We start from the raw sequence: 18318 nt of genomic DNA on the forward strand, positions 1-18318 counted from the left end.
TCCAGGCTCTTAGAGGCTCAGTTATATTCTGTTTTATTATTGTTGCTGCGGTCATCGTTATTACAGTAGGATTTGAAAACTGGTCGCCAGGTCTGAATGCCCGGTAGCAGCACCGGAGGGTTAGCACACCCTCCCCGGCCCGATGGGGATGGGATTGGGCTCCGGGGGTCAGGGGCTAGGCGGCAGGCCAACGCGGTCTCCAGGCCCCGGCGCGAAGGGGCGCGGGTCCGACCTCCACGCGTGGCCCACGCTCTAAGGCTGCGAGGCGAGCCCGGCGCTTGGGCGGGGCGGGGCCGCTGCATCCCCGTGACGCGCTGGCCAATCAGACGGCGTTGCGGCCCCGGCCCCCTCCTGGTCGCCTCCCGCCCTCGCCGCCGCCGCCGTCAGCACCCGGGCCTGTTCGCCCGCCGCCCTGCCGCCCCGCCGCCCCACGCCCGCCGGTGCCCGCCGGTGCCCGCGCCGGCCGCATGGCGCTCAGGGGCTTCTGCAGCGCCGATGGCTCCGACCCCTTCTGGGTACGTGTTCGGCGGCCGCCCGGGCCGCGTGGGGCGGCGGGAGGGAGGGTGGCCGGCCGGCTGGGAGGCCGGCTCCGGGAGAAAGCGCCAGCCCGGGCGGGCGGGCCCCGCAGCCCCTGGGCACCGGCTGCCGACCCGAGCGCCGCGTTCCCCGCTCTGCAGCCGGCCTCGGGGTCCCGCTCCCCGCTTGCCCGCGGCCGGCCCCGTCAGGAGTGCAACTAGCTGATGGGAGAAAACTTGGGTGACTCAGTTCCTGGGGAGAAGGCGTTCGGTGGGGGAGAGGGGGAAGGTTTGCATGTGCCCAGGTCGGGTTTGGGGGAAAAGGTGAGGGGGCAGAGCTTGGGGGAGGGGGTCGAAAGGAGGGGTCCTTCCTGCTTTGGGGTACCCTCTCCGATTAAAAATAACCTTCAGGGAAAGGGACGCCAGAGATAGAGGACAGTAAAGGAGGTTGTCTTCCTGCTATGAAGTTCTGCCATCTCTTTTGTGGGTTGGGGTCCCCCTTTCACAAGGAATGCCCCGTTATCAGAGGGCTGAGCTGGGGAGGGGCTTCCTAGTGATTGGTTGAGGTTTACCCCAGTTTTTTTTTTGCATCCACATTACTCTCAGATGGTCACACCTTTTTGTCATCTTTGACTTTCTTTCGGCTTAATTACTCTGGGGGGTGTTTTGGGGAACAAGGGAAGAATTGGGGAAATTTGGGGAACAGCCAGAAAGGTAGGGCTCTCACCCCTGCCATGTCTGGCCTGACTCTTGGCTAGGTTTGGGGTGCCACTGAGGATGCCCAGGACCCTGGTACCGGTGGGCGTGCCATCTCACTCCTGTAAAGCAGGCTCCTCTCTGTAGGACCTCCACCTCTTCTAACTTCAAGTTTTCTTCTGAATGTTCAGTGCTGAGCGTGGCTGGGTTTCTGGAGTCTGCTTTCTGTGGTTTAATCCCAGTGTCTTGGACTTCAGCTTCCTTCTAATGTGATTTCCTCCTTTGTTCCAGGAGGGCCCGTCTTTGTCAGGCCAGCTTGATTATTTGTAAACACTGTACACTGATTTGGACCTGATAGTTTTTCCACTTCTGTTTAGGAATCAGAGATAAACACCCTTGGCTCCTAGGAGCTGGCGATTAGCATCCAAAAATACCTTCTTGTTCTGTTTTGTGGTTCTTCTCTTGGAGGCTGCATTTGGAGTGTTGGAAAAGTCATGAGAAGGCTTTTTTTTTTTTTTTTTTTTTGGCAGGGCAGGGGTATCATTTGGTAGAACAACCCAAACACACCTTGGTATGCCTCCCATTTTCAGGCCAGTGGGGTCAGGGCTGGAAACAGCGTTGCATTTGGGGTCTTGGAGCCATTGGAGAGCAGGCCATTTACAAAGTAGGACTCTTATCTACCAGAGGAAAACCTGTGGAGTCCTTGCTCGCTGTGCCAGTAAGCAGTAAGATGATTTCTGCAAGGATGCAGATGGGGATCTGATCTAGTGTTGGTGTGAATTCTGGAGTATTTCCTTGTTTCTGTTTTTCTAAATGACAGAGGAGTGGGGGCAGGTGGAATAGGCAACCATAAATTAGATTCTGCATCAGGATGTAGTTGATTGATGGCTAATGAGGTTTTCCAAAGTTGAGTGTGTTTGGGGGTGTCCTGTTTATTTAGTTTAAGAAGCTCATCTGGAAAACCAATTGGATTTTTTCTCCTTGCAAGGACTTTTCGCTACAGAAATTGCCAAGTGACTGGCCTTCACCTCTGCCAGGCCTTTCATTTTCCCTCTGCCTCTCCTCCCTCTGGATGGCTGGACTCACTAGATGCTCCCGTTTCTGGGGGTGTTCTGGAACCAGAGTTTGGGAGCAGACAGCGGAGGCATACCAACTTCCAGATAGCAGGAGAAACCAAATGTAACAGAAAGCAGGTAGCTTGTGTTTTCTGGGGCGGCTGGCCTCCCAGCTGTTAGATAACTGTGCAACTTTGGGCAGGCCACTTCACTTTTCTGTGTCAGTTTCCTCATCTGTAAAATGGGAGCAGGGGCCAAAAACTCCCCACCGCCTAGGGTTGTGAAGAGTAAATGAGTTCATCTATATAATGGCTCAGCCTGTGCCCTGCACAGAGTTAAACAATGGTTATTATTTTCCAAAGATAAAGTTGTATGTTTTGAATTGTTTGTCCTTCCTTTGGACCCACTTTTTATTCAGGGGGTGGTGATGGGATTGGTTCACCCATTCACTCATGCCTGGTTCCTCCCCTGATCAAGGACAGGTGTTTAGAAATCAAGGTGACAAGCCCAGGTGACACTCCTATCAGAGCCCTGTTTCTGGGCCAGTGCCTGCCTCTGAGCCCCAGGAAATTTCCAGAAAAACCAGAGTATGGAAATGGCCCATGCTGAGGGTTCCACTGACATACTGCCTTTACTCAGGCAAATGCTCTGGGCTGAAAAAAGAGGAACTTCATTATCTAAATGGAAAATAGGGGGCCGAGTTCAGTGCTTGGCTGCCTTTTTCCACTGAGAGTTTCTGGAGTGGGGTGGGGCTCGTAGGAGGGACTGTTCATTGGTTGATGTTTGGTGGTTGGGAAAATGGGACTGGGCCTTTCCTTGTGAATTAATTAAAAAACATTTTTTTTTGTTTGTTTATTACTAGGTTGCATGGCCAGTATAGAAAAATTGCAAAATGTAGAAAAGTAGAGAAAACAAATCAGTAAGCAGTGTAGTGCGGTGGCTCAGAGCGAGTACTTGAATTCCCTGGGTTCAAATCTTGACTCTGCAGCTTAAGTGAGGTGTTGCCCCCCTCCATGCCTCAGTTTCCTCATGTGGAAAATGGCAAATAGTGGTGATTTGAAGGAATAAATGAGCTTATTCTTGCCATGAACCAAGAATGTTGTTGCTTGGTATACAGTTGGCACTCAGTAATTGTGAGTGGTCGACCCTAATTCTCTAGTTAATATTTGGTCCTAGTGTTATTTGCTACAGAGATGCTCTGAGCCATCCATCCTTCAACTCAGGAAACCCCTGAATATTTGATTTAACTGCCAACAGGTGTGAAAAGGGGGATATCTTAGAAGCTGTTAGAAATTCCTTTTAGGGTAAGGTCTGGCCTTGAGTCAGTCTAATTCCTGCCTTCAGAACTCCCCATGGCTTCACAGCAATCTATGAAAAGCTAAAATTTTTTCCATCCTCCAAATACTCTGTTGGTTTTCAGGTTCATTGCTTTGCTTTCTTCTGTTTCTCCTTTTTGTCCTCCCCTCCTTCCAGTTTCCTCCCTCTCGCTTATGGATTGTTAGAGTTCAAAGGGACTCTGGAGCTTATGGGGCCTCCCTCCATGAGTACTTCACGCAGGTTGAATCTGAGGCCTAGAATGGCAGTGTGACAAGATAGCAAGGTAAATGGCTTTGGAAGCAGAAACAGGGAACCTTTGAGAGGACAGTCAAGGACAAGGCCTAATTCAGGGGATCTGGTTGCCCTTGGGCCTTGCAGAAGGAAGCCACAGCTGGCTTGTTTGGCATAGACTAACCAGGGGCCTGGACCAGCTTCATTTGTGAGAGTCTTCAGGTTACCTGGTCTTTGGACCATGGTGATGGATGAAAAATCTCTTTCTACTCCTGGACTCGGTTTTTAGGAACCAATACCTGCACCTGGGTATCTCCAACTTACCCTATCCTTCCCCTAGCCCTCCCATCTGAGTTAAAGGCAGCCCAGTCTTCTGAGGCTCAAGCCAGAAGCCTGCGTCATCCTTGGCTCCTCATTTTCCCTCCCATCCCACATCTGATCTGTCAGCAGATCCTTCTCACAGCCTTCCCCACTACCGCTCTGGCTGGAGCCATTGGCTTACCCCTGGATTTAAACATTTCCTCCTCATTGCTCTCCCTGCTTCCCTTCTTGACCCTTATAGTCAAGTTCCAAGCCAGCAGCCAGAGGGATCCTGTCCCCCTTCTGCTTAAAACCCTACAGTGGCTCCCACTTCCCTCAGGGGTTTCTACACCTGGCAGTGTCAGGCCCATCATCTCTGACCTGTTGCCTGCTACTTTCCAGTCTCATTCCACGCCAGGCACACAGGCTACGAGCTGCCTCAAGGCCTTTGCGCTGGCTGTTGTCCCTGCCTGGAATGCTCCTTCACCTTTAATTCTGTGTTCAAATGTCACTCAGGCAGCCTTCCCTCTTCCCCACCCCAATAGTCCCTGCTCTCCCACCCCCCACCCACAGCACTTTACACTATCACCTAAGACACCAAATATTTTACTTTTTTTCTTCCCACAAGGTCAACTTCACAGGGCAAGAGTTTTTGCCTGTTTGTTTATGACCATAATCCCAGCATCTAGAACAGTGCCTGGAACATACTAGTAGTAGGTGCTCAGTAAACAGTTGAATGAATGAATGCCATTAAGTACTGGAATGGCTTTTGAACTTGGTTGAAGCTTTTCTCCAGAGATCCCTAAGGATGAAAGTTACTCACCTGTATCAAATGGATACTCAGGTAGACCGAGCCCTCCAGCTTCCACATTTGACTGCTTATATTTTACCTTGCAAGGGTCAGACTGAGTCTCATCCATCTGTCTTGTCCCAGGACCCAGTGCCTCACACAAAGTAGGCTTAATTCACATGTGAATTTTAGTGGCTGAGGTACAAGTTCCAAACTGGGGCTTAGATCTAGCCCGGAAGAGTGCTGGTTTGGCTTTATTTTTTTTATTTTTTATTTTTTAAATATATTTTATTGATATTTTACAGAGAGGAAGGGAGAGGGATAGAGAGCTAGAAACATCGATGAGAGAGAAACATCGATTAGCTGCCTCCTGCACACTCCCCACTGGGGATGTGCCCGCAACCAAGGTACATGCCCTTGACCGGAATCGAACCCGGGACCCTCCAGTCCGCAGGCCGACGCTCTATCCACTGAGCCAAACCGGTTTTGGCGGTTTGGCTTTATTTTAATTATGAATCACTATAATTGCTAATATTGATTGATTGTAAGATCTCACAGAAAAATCTGGATTTCTGATTTCTCTTGAAAAATCAGAAGACCTGATAGCACAGGGCCTGCCTTTACATGGCGGTGGTCAGCTGGGTGGTTTCATTTGGCCGCAATCCCTACTACTTACTGCAGCTTCAATTCTAAGGTCCAGTCTCCATTGCCTTTCTTCATTGTGCTTTCTCACCTGGTTTCCTTCGCTCACCGATGGAACCCACCTGGCACCAGTAGGTATTTGAGTTGCCATCCCGTGCTTCGGAGCCCAACCTTTTGGTGAAATGCCTGGGGCCTATTGGAATCGCTAGCTTGATGCAAACATCCTGGCTCCAGCATGGCCATGTTGTTGGAGGAATTTGAAACGAGAGTCTAATTTGTGTGTTAGCTCCAGATTTTTGTGGCAGTATATAACGTCTAGCTTTTCTTACTGAATCTCAGTGGTCGGTGAAACTGTAGCCCATAAATACTTGCCTGAATATTTTGCAAACAAAAAAAAAATAAAAAAAATAAAGTGCTAATAAAGTGGGGGTGGATAATGGCAAGGGCTTGGACATCTTGAGGCAAGCACTTCCCCCGCCTGGCACGGAAACTGGGGCAGTGTGTCTCTTCTGATGGAGGTTGGAACCTGTTCTTCCCTCTTGAAGGCTGAGGGTTGAGGGCGGCCTTTGAAGAAGCCAGTTTGGGGGTGGGTGGTAGGTGTGGAGCACAGTTTCTCAGCCTCGGCACTCTTGACGTTTGGGGCCAGATAATTCTCTGTTGTGGGAGGCTGTGCTGAGCACTGTGGCATGTTGAGTTGCATCCCTGGCCTCGACCCACTAGATTTGACCAGCACCTCCCCTTGCGGTGGCAACACAGATGCCTCCAGACATTGTCAAATGTCCCCTGGATGGCGAAGTCACACAGCCATAGGTGTGGAGGAACCTAGAGAAGAAATTTTGGTCGAGAGTTTGGCCCTCCTTCCATGTCCCTAGGAGTTATTAGGCTGTTGGACTGCTTGTATAATTTGGGGTTGCCTTGGAGAAGCTTAATGAGACGTTAAGGAGGTTAAACTCCAATTAGCTGGAGAAGGAACCTGCAGCTGTTTTCATGCTGTTTGTCTCTTTTCACTGAGGGCTGTGTCCGTCTCCCTAATCCGTGCTGGTTCAGTCCCGAGAGTGAAAACTCCTGCTTTTAGAGGTCGACTTTGAAGCTCTGCTCCTTCATAATAGGTGGACAATAAAAAGTCGAGAGTCTTCTTAAGTGTCTCCTTGGTTTAATTGTGGGGTTCATCTCCTGCAGGATGTTGCCGAGTTCTGGAAAGTGGGTCTAGATGACTGGGGAGGGTGGCCCTAGGCCAGTGGTCGGCAAACTCACTAGTTAACAGAGCCGCAGTTTGCCGACCACTGCCCTAGGCAGTCACCAAGGACCCTCAGGTAGTAATTGAGGGTTGATAGGGCTTTTCCCTCCCCGCTGTGAGTTTTCTCTCTGAGAACCTCAGTTTACTTTTTATTGGCTTCTTAGGTAACTACTTGCTTGGGGGTGCAAGAGTGTTTATCAAGTGCTGAAGTTTTCCTAGGATGGAGAACTTAAGTGTGGTCTTTTAAAGCACTGGATTTTCTTGTTCCTCCTACAGTCGTTTCTCTCTCATTCATTTAAGCTTGTATTATTAACGGAGCATCTCCTGTGCGCCGGCACTGTTCTAGACACGGGGAATATAACACGAATGAGACAGACGAGGCCCATGTTCTCAAGGAGCATACACCGGGAATGGTCAAGATGATTTTGGATGGTGCTAAGTGCCACCAAGACATAAGCTGGGAAGGACCTGGGTTGGTTGCAAGCTATGAGAGGGATGTCCAGGGAAGGCCTTTCAGAGGAGGTGACATTTGACCTATGGCTTGAATGTTGAAGCTGGCTGTGCCAGTCCTGGGGGAAGGATGCCTCAGATAGAGGGAACCACACATATAAAGGCCCTGGGGTGGTTGGCATGGTCAAACTATCACAGAGCTTAACTCAAAGGAACTGCAGAGCTGGTGTCATAAAAATCTTGCCTGGAGCATTCTGCGAAAATGGATAAAATCACCCTAGTTGGTGTGGCTCAATGGTTGGAGCACCAGCCTCCACTGATGGGTCCCAGGTTCAATTCCTGGTCAAGGGCACATACCTGGGTTGCAGGTTCAATCCCTGATCCCAGATCAGGGTGGGTGTTGGAGGCCGCCAATTGAAACATATCCATGTTTCTCTCTCTCTCCCCCTCACCCCCTTCCCTTCCACTCTCTCTGTAAACCAGGGGAATGCCCTAGCTCAGTGGTTGACAAACTGCAGCTCTGTTGACTAATGAGTTTGCCGACCACTGGGATAGGGGCTTAATCACAAGGAACAACAACAGCCTGTAATTATTGGAATCGAGAGTCTAGGTCAGTGGTCAGCAAACTCATTAGTCAACAGAGCGACAGACTGTGGCTCGCGAGCCGCAGTTTGTCGACCACTGCCCTAGCTCAGTGGTCAGCAAACCGGGGCTCGAGAGCCACATGCGGCTCTTTGGCCCCTTGAGCGTGGCTCTTCCACAAAATACCATGACCTGGGCGAGTCTATTTTGAAGAAGTGGCGTTAGAAGAAGTTTAAGTTTAAAAAATTTGGCTCTCAAAAGACATTTCAATCGTACTGTTGATATTTGTCTCTGTTGACTAATGAGTTTGCCTACCACTGCCCTAGCTGGTTCGGCTCAGTGGATAGAACATCGGCTTGCAGATTGAAGGCTCCCGGATTCGATTCTGGTCTAGGGTACATGCCTGGGTTGTGGGCTCAATCCCCAGTAGGGGCCATGCAGGAGGCAACCAATCAATGATTCTCTCCAGTAGCGGGTGTGCAGGAGGCAGTCGATCAATGATTCTCTCTCCTCATTGATGTTTCTGTCTCTCTCCCTCTCCCTTCCTCTCTGAAATCAATAAAAATATATTTTAAAAAAAGAAGAAAAAAGAAAAGGAAAAATATCCTCATTCCTTGGGTGAGGATTAAAAAAATGGATGAAGCACTAATAAAATGGCTTGTAATAAAAAGGACTTGGTAATTCCGAGAAGGAAGCTTATCTCAGCTTGGAGAGGAAATGGAGCAAAATTTCCCCCCCCAACAAAAACATGGGCTTGTGATACATTTATGCTTGAATGAATCTCAGGGTTTTAAAATTAAATGAAGTTAAAAATATTTTTTTTATGAGTCTCATTGGTTTCAGAACCTTAGCTGAAACTCTTCAAGGTCAGACCCAAGGCTTTTCATGACCTGTTAAGATGATGAGATAATATCTCTCTCTCTCTCTCTCTCTCTCTCTCTCTCTCTCTCTCTCTTTCTCTGAAATGCTTTCCTAGGTGATTAAGGTGACTTTCTATACATAGATTGCTAGAAATCTCTTCTTTTAAAATTAGCTGTTGAATTGATCTGGTTGATTGTATGAGGAAGATCTCGTATGGTAACATTTTTGATTGTGCCATTACTTTTAAAAAGGTGAAGAGTCTAGAAGAATATAAATGGAAAGTAAAACTTTCGGTACTTCCCCTCCCTGCTCTCTGTTCCCAGAAGCAGCCATTGGTGATAGTTTCTTGGGTGTCCTTCTAGAAAAATTCTAAGCATATGCAAATATGTATGAAGGACTGAGGGAGAGTGTGCATATCTCTTTCCCCTCCCTAAATGAGATCATATTCTAAATCATGTTATGTATTTTACTTCCTTCACTTAAAAACCAATGATGAGCCTGGCTGGTGTGACTCAGTTGGTTGAGCATCGTCCTGTGCAGTGAAAGGTCGCCGGTTTGATTCCTAGTCAGGGCACATACCCAGGTTGCATGTTCAATCCCTGGTCGGGGGTTCATGTAGGAGGCAGCGGATTGATGTTTCTCATATCGATGTTTCTCTTTCTCACTCTACCTCTCCCTTGTCCTCTCTCTAAAATCAATAAAAGCACGTTTTAAAAAATACCAATGATGATCTTCTTTCCATGTTAGGTCCACGCAAATAGAAAGGAAAAGGAAATAGCACTTCTTTTTCATTGAATTTATTGGGGTGACATTGGTTAATAAAATTATGTCGGTTTCAGAAGTACCATTCTATAATACATCATCTGTGTATTGTGTTGTGTGTTCACCACCCCGAGTCAAGCCTACTTCCATCCCTGTTTATCCTTCCTTTACCCTCTCCTACCTCCCTCCATCTCATTTTCTCTCTGGTAATCGCCATACTGTTGTCTATGAGTTTTTTGCCCTTAATCCTTTCATCTTTTTACCCAGCCCCCTACTCTCTGACAGCTGTCAGTCTGTTCTCTGTATCTATAAATCTGCTTCTATTTTGTTTGTTAATTTTGTTCATTAGATTCCACATATTAGTGAAATCATATATTTGTCTTTCTCTGACTGGCTTATTTCACTTAGCATAACTCTCTCCATGTCCATCCATGCTGTTGCAAAAGGTAAGATTTCCTTCTTTTTTTATGGCCAAGTAGTGTTCCATTGTGTAAATGTACCATAGATTTTTTTATTCACTCATCTACTGATGAGCACTTGGGCTGCTTCCAAATCTTAGCTATTGTAAATAATGCTGCAATGAACACAGGGATGCATATATTCTTTTGAATTAGTGTTTCAGGTTTCTTTGGATATATCCCCAGAAGTGGAATCGCTGGGTCATAAGTAACTCCAAACTGCTTACCGTAGTGGCTGTACCAACCTGCATTCCCACCAACAAAAATAACACTTCTTTACAGGCCACACGTTCTCCTGTTATATGACTGAGCCATATATTCATCCAATCCCCTCTTGGTCATTGTTGGAGTGAGTTCCAGATTTTTGGCATGATAAATAGTGCTGCCTGGACCATCCCTGGGCATTCACCTTTGCACATGTATGCAAATAGATGCAAACAGATGCAGAATAAATTCCCCCAAGAGAAATTGCTGGGTGCAGGGATAGATGCATACTGAAATTGGATGGTGCTAATTGCCAGGTGGCTGCCATAGTTTATACTCCCACTGATGGACCGACCCACCAGCATTGATTAAGCCGTTGTTGTGTTCCTGGCATTTGAGAGCATTGAGCAAGCTGGGGCTAGACCAGGCTCCCCTTGCTTCCCTGGATAGTGAGAAGGGCTAAGCCTCACTTTCCAAGGGGTTCAGTCCAGAGAGTGCTTGGTTCTGTTCCAATTTTGAAAAGATTATGTTCTGAAACCGATGAGACAGTGTAACAACATAATCCCACTGTGCTAATGCAACTCTGATTTAATTTTTACACCAATTTTCCAGTTTAGTTTTCTAATTACAGAATAACATATATTTACTTATTTTTTAAAATATGTTTTTATTGATTTCGGAGAGAGGAGGGGAGAGGGAAACAGAGAAACACCAATGAGAGAGAAACAATGATCGGCTGCCTCCTGTGCGCCCCCTACTGGGGATTGAGCCTGGGACCAGGACATGGCACTGGCAACCTGCTGGTGCATGGGACAGTGCTCAGCCAACTAAGCCACAATAGCCAGGCAATGTAGAGATTTAAAAAATACGTATATTGTTACTGATTTCAGAGAGAAAGGGAGAGGGAGAGAGAGAGAGAAACATCAACGATGAGAGAGAAGCATTGATGAGCTGCCTCCTGCACATCCCCTATTGGGGATTGAGCCTGCAACCTGGGCATGTGTCCTGGCCAGTAATTGAATTGTGACCTCCTGGTTCATAGGTTGACGCTCAACCACTGAGTTACACCGGCTGGGTGATAGAGATATTTAAATAGTTAACAAGCTACTCGCTTGAGTTATCTGATAACCAAGATATTCCTCTAGTCTTTATAAAAACATTTATAAACATAAATAATACGTTTAAAATAAATGGGTTCTGTTACAATTATTGCATTTTATTTTTACTTAACATACGATACATGGCAATGCATAGATTCACTAGTTTTTTATAGCAGTTCAACATTTCAGGTTACAGATTTGCCATAATTAAATCATCCATTTCTCTACTAATAACCATTGCTTGCATTCATTTCCCATTTTTTGATCCTGTAAACAGTGGTCCAATAAGTGTCATTTTTATATTTAATAGGTCTTGGGTGGCTATTTTCCATAAAGGTTGTAGCAGGTCCATTTCCAGTGACAGTATAATGGGAATTTGCATTTCTCTGCCTCCGTCACAGCCCTGGACATGGCTGAATTATGTTAATTTGATGAATATAAATTATTTTCATCTATTTCCCTTAGAAGGTAGAAGCTGAGAGTCCTTTCTGTACATCTTTATAATGGCTTGTCCTTTTCCTATTGATGTGCAGGACTCTCGAGGTATTGGGAATTGTGTCTGTCATGTGTGTTGCAAATATTTTGTCATAAGCCATTTTTGGTCTGTTGATCTTGTTAATGTCCAGTTCCTGTCCAGATTTGTATGTTGTTTTGCAAGGTTGCACTAGTAGCTTGCCTGCCATTTTCTATCTTACATTTTTCATTTACAGTTGTGAGAATTTTCCCAAGCTCCTACATAACGTTTAAAATTATACCTTTAAATGTCCAAGTGACAGTTCCTGGTATTGGTGGACTATAATTTACATAATTGCTACCTTTGGTTTGACGTGTAGTTTGCAGTACTCCCTTCCCCCTTTTAAAGAAACATTAAAATGTTTTTTTACATCATTAATGGAAATGGTTTTTTCACATCATTAATGTAATGTTTTTTTACATCATTTTTAAAATCATTAACATTTTTTTAAAAGAAAACATTGTAATGAATATCATGTGGATAGTGCTTGTTGACTTATTTCTTAGAACATATTCTCAGGAGTGGAGTATCTCAGAACATTTGAAAAGGTTTTGCTCTAGCTATAGCCTTGTCTTTTAAAAATTTTTAATGTTTTAATTGAATTTTAGAGAGAGAGGAAGGGTGAGTGAGAGAAAAACATTGACCGGCTGCCTCCTGCATGCCCCCTACTGGGGATGGAGCCCCAACCTGGGAATGAGCCCTGACTGGGAGTTGAACCATCAGCCTTTCAGTGCACGGGATGATGCCCAAGCAGTTGAGCCACACCAGCCAGGATAGCCTTGTTTTTAAAAAGGTTGGCTCAGTTCACCATTCTAGCAGGGTCTAAGGATGCACATTGTAATTGTTGTTGCTGTTATTATTATTTACTTTTTTAATATATTTTATTGATATTTTACAGAGAGGAAGGGAGAGGGATAGAGAGCTAGAAACATCGATGAGAGAGAAACATCGATCAGCTGTCTCCTGCACACCTCCCACTGGGGATGTGCCCACAACCAAGGTACATGCCCTTGACTGGAACCGAACCCGGGACCCTTCAGTCCGCAGGCCGACGCTCTATCCACTGAGCCAAACCGGTTTCAGCGCTGTTATTATTAAGAGCCGGTGATAGATGCATATAAGTGACAGTGTCGTCTCCAGTCCCTCCAGTCAGTCTTGCAGGGCTGGAGACCAGGGGCCCAGGGGAAAGTTGGAGCTGCTGGATGCTGGGAAAGTGACTGGTAGTTACAATTGGTTAGAGTGGTCGGCAAACTGCGGCGCGCGAGCCACATGGGGTTTGCCGCTCTGTTGACTAATGAGTTTGCCGACCACTGACCTAGACTCTCGATTCCAATAATTACAGGCTGTTGTTGTTCCTTGTGATTAAGCCCCTCCAGTGGTTGGCAAACTCATTAGTCAACCAAGCGGCACACCGCGGCTCGCACGCCGCAGTTTGCCAACCATTGGTTAGATTATCTGGGAACCTTGGATAAGGCTTCTTCCTAAAGATCATTAACTCTCTAACCCAGGGTTGAGGAACAAAGACTCCTGGTAGATTAGACTCTCCCTGGGGTCTAGGTGGGTCCTTTCACCCTTGGTGCTGGAGGCAGGGCCAGCCCACTTCAGGTAGCTTGCATACTTGGTGGGGGAGGGTTTGGAGAAAGGGCTCACCCCTGGGTCAAAGAGGATGTAGTGGGGAAGGGTGAGCACTGGGGCCTGTGGCATGAGGACACTCGGATGAGAAGTTAGAGCTCCAAAGAAAGCCAAAGATGTATATGGTTGCGGTCAAGGGGCCAGAAGCTGGCGTGGTTCAGTGGTTGAGCATCGACCTATGAACCAGGAGGTCATGGTTTGATTCCTGGTCAGGGCACATGGCCGGATTGTAGGCTTAATCCCCAGTGTGGGGCATGCAGAAGGCAGCAGATCAATGATTCTCTCTCATCGATGTTTCTATCTCTCTCTCCCTTCCTCTCTGAAATCAATATAAATATGACATTTAAAAAAAAAAGAGGCCAAATTCAGGAGCTTGGGTTGAAAATTGTTCCTGCCACTTCCCAGAGTGCGACCTTGGGCCACTCACTTAACTTCTGGGAGTGCCGTTTCCTCATCGGTAAGGTGGGGATCATGATCGTGCTGCGTGTCTTACAGAGTTGTGTGGAAGAAAAGGCTTAGCCAAGCTCAGCAGGCACTAGCTCTGGTTACGGAGGAACGGGCTGGCCAGTAAGGGACGATTGAGGACAGCTGAGTGGGGATTTCTGCTGTGGCACCTCGCTTCTAGTTTATCATCTCCTTTCCACCTCTGGGCCCCTGCAGGCCTAGGCAAGACTGGAATGGACCCACCCTGAGCCCAGGGGTTCAGACACCGTCCCAGCATCCGAGACAATTCAGGTGAACTCGCCCAGTTGTTATAGGGTGTTGGTAGGGTGCCCGGGTCTGGGCGAGACACGCCAGGGTGTCGGCTGTCAGCTCTGAAATTGGGCTGATGTGTGGGAAATCCCTTCTGCAGACTTCCTTTGTAGTTGAGGATTAAGGAGACTTGCTTAAGCACCGACATCGATGGCATTCGAGCGCAGGTGGGTAAGGACAACTGTGAGAGCTGCTGACGTTTACATACTTGGGAAGTTCGGGTTTTCTGTTACTGTAAACATGGTAGTCATTGAATTACTTAAAGGGATTTTTTCTTTTATTCTCTTCTTTAATATTATAAAAGTTTTCCGTAATTACACTCTTCTGGCGATAATCTCATTGGCAGGCTGGGATTTTAATTTTCAGTCTCTTTTCTCCACATACCCTGAATGATAGAATTTTAAAAATGAGAATGGGATCCTAGGAAAACATATTTATTTTTTGTTTTCATTTACTAGTGCATGTTGGATATGGCCCGTCTGGAATGAACAGGTATTTACTTGAAGATGAAATACCGGCATGAGCCTAATTAAGTAATTTGCTAATAATTGTTCCCTCTGGAGGCGGTTGGTGGTAGTCTTGTTTTTTAACTTCTGTGCACAGGGGGGTCTGGGGGGAAAATGAGGCTTGTGTGGGGGGACGGGTTGGGAGGGGCATGTCTTCCACCCTCTTAGATGCCCCTTGTAGGAGATGGACCCTATGAGGGTCAAGTTGTGCTTGTAGACAGAGCCCTCACCCATTGGTCCCATGGCTTGGCCCCATTTGGTCAACAGTGTCTGAGAATCCCCTGAATATCCTTGCCATGGGCTTGACCACCTCTAGCTATAAGGGAGGCAGGGAAAGTTAGCATTGTTTTATGATTCTTTAGTGGAAGGGAGTAGGGAAAGGGCGGTTGAGTAAGCCAGCCAAAGTGTCTGCCACACACTTATTATGTAATACTTTCCTCTAAATCAATTCACACACACACACACACACACACACACACACACACACACACAAACAACACATAAAAATATCCCAAAGGAAGTTTCATATCACTTTAGAATACCTATGAAATCACCGTTTGGTCACATTTGTGTATTTACCTAATAGCCTAGACCAGTGGTCGGTAAACTCATTAGTCAACAGAGCCAAATATCAACAGGACAACGATTGAAATTTCTTTTGAGAGCCAAATTTTTTATTTTTTATTATTTATTTATTTATTTTTAATAAATATATTTTATTGATTTTTTACAGAGAGGAAGAGAGAGGGATAGAGAGTTAGAAACATCGATGAGAGAGAAACATCGATCAGCTGCCTCCTGCACACCCCCTACTGGGGATGTGCCCGCAACCAAGGTACATGCCCTTGACTGGAATCGAACCCGGGACCCTTCAGTCCGCAGGCCGACGCTCTATCCGCTGAGCCAAACCGGTTTCGGCAGAGCCAAATTTTTTAAACTTCTTCTAACGCCACTTCTTCAAAATAGACTCACCCAGGCCGTGGTATTTTGTGGAAGAGCCACACTCAAGGGGCCAAAGAGCCGCATGTGGCTCGCGAGCCGCAGTTTGCTGACCACGGGCCTAGACCAGTGGTTCTTAACTCCCGGCGATTTTGCTCCCATTGCTCAACATTTGGAAACATTTTTGGTTGTCACAGCTGGAGGGCAGGTACTCCTGGTATCGAATGGAGTAGAGGCCAGGGCTGCTGCTAATATACAATGCTACAATGCACGGGGCAGCTTCCACGCCCCCCCCCCCCTCGCCCCCCAGTAACAGAATTATTGGGGCCCAAATGTCAGTAGAGCTGAGGTTGAGATACTCTCATGTGCTGTCATGTGTTGGTCATACTTTGTTTTCTCCTGGGTGACTGTAGATCAGTAACACTTAACATCTGTAGCTGCTTATTGGTTTTCAGATATATCAGCTCTCCAATCAACTTGTAAAGTAGTTAACATGTGGATGTGAATTCAGGATACCCTTGCTCCTTGAACACCTTATAGGAATTGGGGAGAAAGGAGCTTATGGACCCTGAAGCTGAAGTGGTTGAAACAATAACCCTTTTGCCAGGCAAATCCTACTCACGTGCATGTTTTGGAAAAAAAGACTGTGCTGCAGAGAGGATCTCTGGTGATCCTCTTGGTGATCATGCACTCTGAAAGGGCTGTCCTTTGCGGAGTAGGAATTTTATTGCCTGGCAAAAACAACCCGGCCTGGGAAGAAACTGTGGAGACAAGACGGCAGCTGGCAGGTGGAGGCATCGGATCAGGCTGCTGGCAGGTTTGCCTGCCCTGGCCTGGTCAGGTAGCTTGACAATTACACTCATCCCTCTATTAAGGATAATTGACTTGTGGAGCTGGAGCAAGGAGGTGGGGCCCGAGAGGCTATTGCCTCTCTCTTAGGGCACTTGTCATTTTTCCTTCTTGATTCTGGAAGCTTAGGAAAAAAGCCTCTTGCCATTCCTTCACAGATTAGATAGGAGGCCAGATTGTTGCTAGAGGCACACCACATTTCCCCGAATCCAAGAGGCTAGCAGTTGTGACATGCATCTCAATTTCGGAGATGCGATGCTATGGAAATGGCCCGCAGAGATTGTAGGATGCACTAATTATGAGAAACAAACTGATATCAAAAGTAGTAAGATGAGAAGAAACGGAGGTCTTAGAATCGATGCAATATGATAATGGCGTCCACTTCCCCCGCTCTCTCCTTCTCCTTCCCGTGGCTGTATGTTAACTCTTCCATTGTGGTAAGTTTGATGCTAAGTGCTAGGGACACGTTCGTGGCTCCCTCTGCTGCTGTGTTCCTCTGAACATCTTCACAACTGTGGCCTCCATGAGACAGGAAGGCCACCAGGAGGAAGCGGGGATAGAGAAAGCACTGGACGGCGGTGGAGATCTGGGTTGGTCCCCGAGTTAGCCACACTTAACTCCTGGTCCTCTGGGTGACGGTCTCCTTGGCTCAGGTCAGGAAGCCTCTTCATTCTGTGCCTCAGTGTCCACATCTATACAATGGAGAATAGTGATGGTACCTGCCTCCTCATAGGTTTGTTTTAGGGTTTAGACAAGTTGGCATCTGTGCCTGGGGCTGTTTAAGGATGCTGCCTGACAAGGATGGGAGAACAGTGCTCTCCCATCGGAGTAGAGGCACCTTGGGGTAGGGAGACAGCGAGCTGGGATGCTCCTGGGATAGAAGGCTCTGGGGCAGGCTTAAGGATGCCTCTGGGGAGTGTTGGAGCATGCTAGTGGCTTTCCCAGTTCCCTGTTCTCGGCTTTCTGTTCAAAAGATGGGCGTGAGAAGAATAAGCCAGAAACTCCCTTTCGGTTTCACAGTTCCTTGGAGCTTTTGCAGCATGTGGATGATGCATCATTTTCCTGGTGAGAATCCTAAGTGAAGCGTCATTTTCCTTTGCTTAATTTGTTCTGGCCCTGGCCTGCCTTCGAGCTCTGGTTGTCACCCAGTTTCCTCTTGGCCCTTTATTCCACTTCTGGATGTACTCACACACCTTGTGCAGGGACTGACTTGGATCCTGCTGTGTGCTCCTCTTAGGACACCGTTCCCTCCTGTCTCCACATTGGCACATCCTGGCATCTTGGCCTTTCTTAGATGTTACCTGCTTCAAGACGCCTTTTCTGAGCTCCCCAGTGGAAACTACAGTAACACTAACTTCCACTAAGAGTGGCTGCTGGGTACCCATCTGTCTTCACATGCATGACTTTACCTGGATTTTCCCAGGGAGGCAGGACCTGTGGTGGTGAGCCAGCCAGGCAGCCTTCATTGATATCTATTTCTGTCACTCACAGGCTGTGCTACCTTGGGCAACTTGCTATACCTCTCTGTGCCTTAGTTGCTTCCTTTGCAAAAGGGGACAATAGTGCCCACTTCAGAGGGTTGGGGTGAAGATGAAATAACGTGTGCTGTAACCTTCATGGTGACTCTGAAGAACGGGATTATTGTCCTTGCTGTGAGGTGAGGAAACTGAGTTTCTTCGCCTTGGCATTGTGAATTAACCCCTCTCCTCTTGTCATTTATGTGGCACATAATGCTTTATAATTTTTTTGTGACAGCCAGTTACGCACCCATCCTACCTCTTGTACAAGATTCCAAGCTTCTTGAGGGCTTCTGGAGGCCTGCTTTGAAACAAGAGTTGAACCAAAAACATCTCTTGGTTCAACTCTTGTTACAAAGCAGGCCTCAGTAAATGTGTTGAATGAATGGATGGCAGGTTGACGGGTCT

General features: G+C 47.1%; 1 protein-coding gene across 2 annotated transcripts in view; it reads left to right on the plus strand.

Annotated features, from left to right (window-relative positions):
- Positions 1–382: 382 nt before the first annotated feature.
- Positions 383–18318, plus strand: part of ABCC1 (ATP binding cassette subfamily C member 1 (ABCC1 blood group)) — a 160894-nt gene continuing 142958 nt past the window's right edge. For both annotated transcript variants that reach the window (XM_080679392.1, XM_080679393.1), the window contains exon 1: positions 383–515. In XM_080679392.1, coding sequence (XP_080535518.1) covers positions 468–515 — 48 coding nt within the window. In that variant the 5' untranslated portion in view covers positions 383–467. The remainder of the gene's footprint in view (positions 516–18318) is intronic.

The sequence above is a fragment of the Plecotus auritus genome (genome assembly GCF_963455305.1).
Source record: "Plecotus auritus genome assembly, chromosome: 7".
NCBI classification, from domain to species: domain Eukaryota; kingdom Metazoa; phylum Chordata; class Mammalia; order Chiroptera; family Vespertilionidae; genus Plecotus; species Plecotus auritus.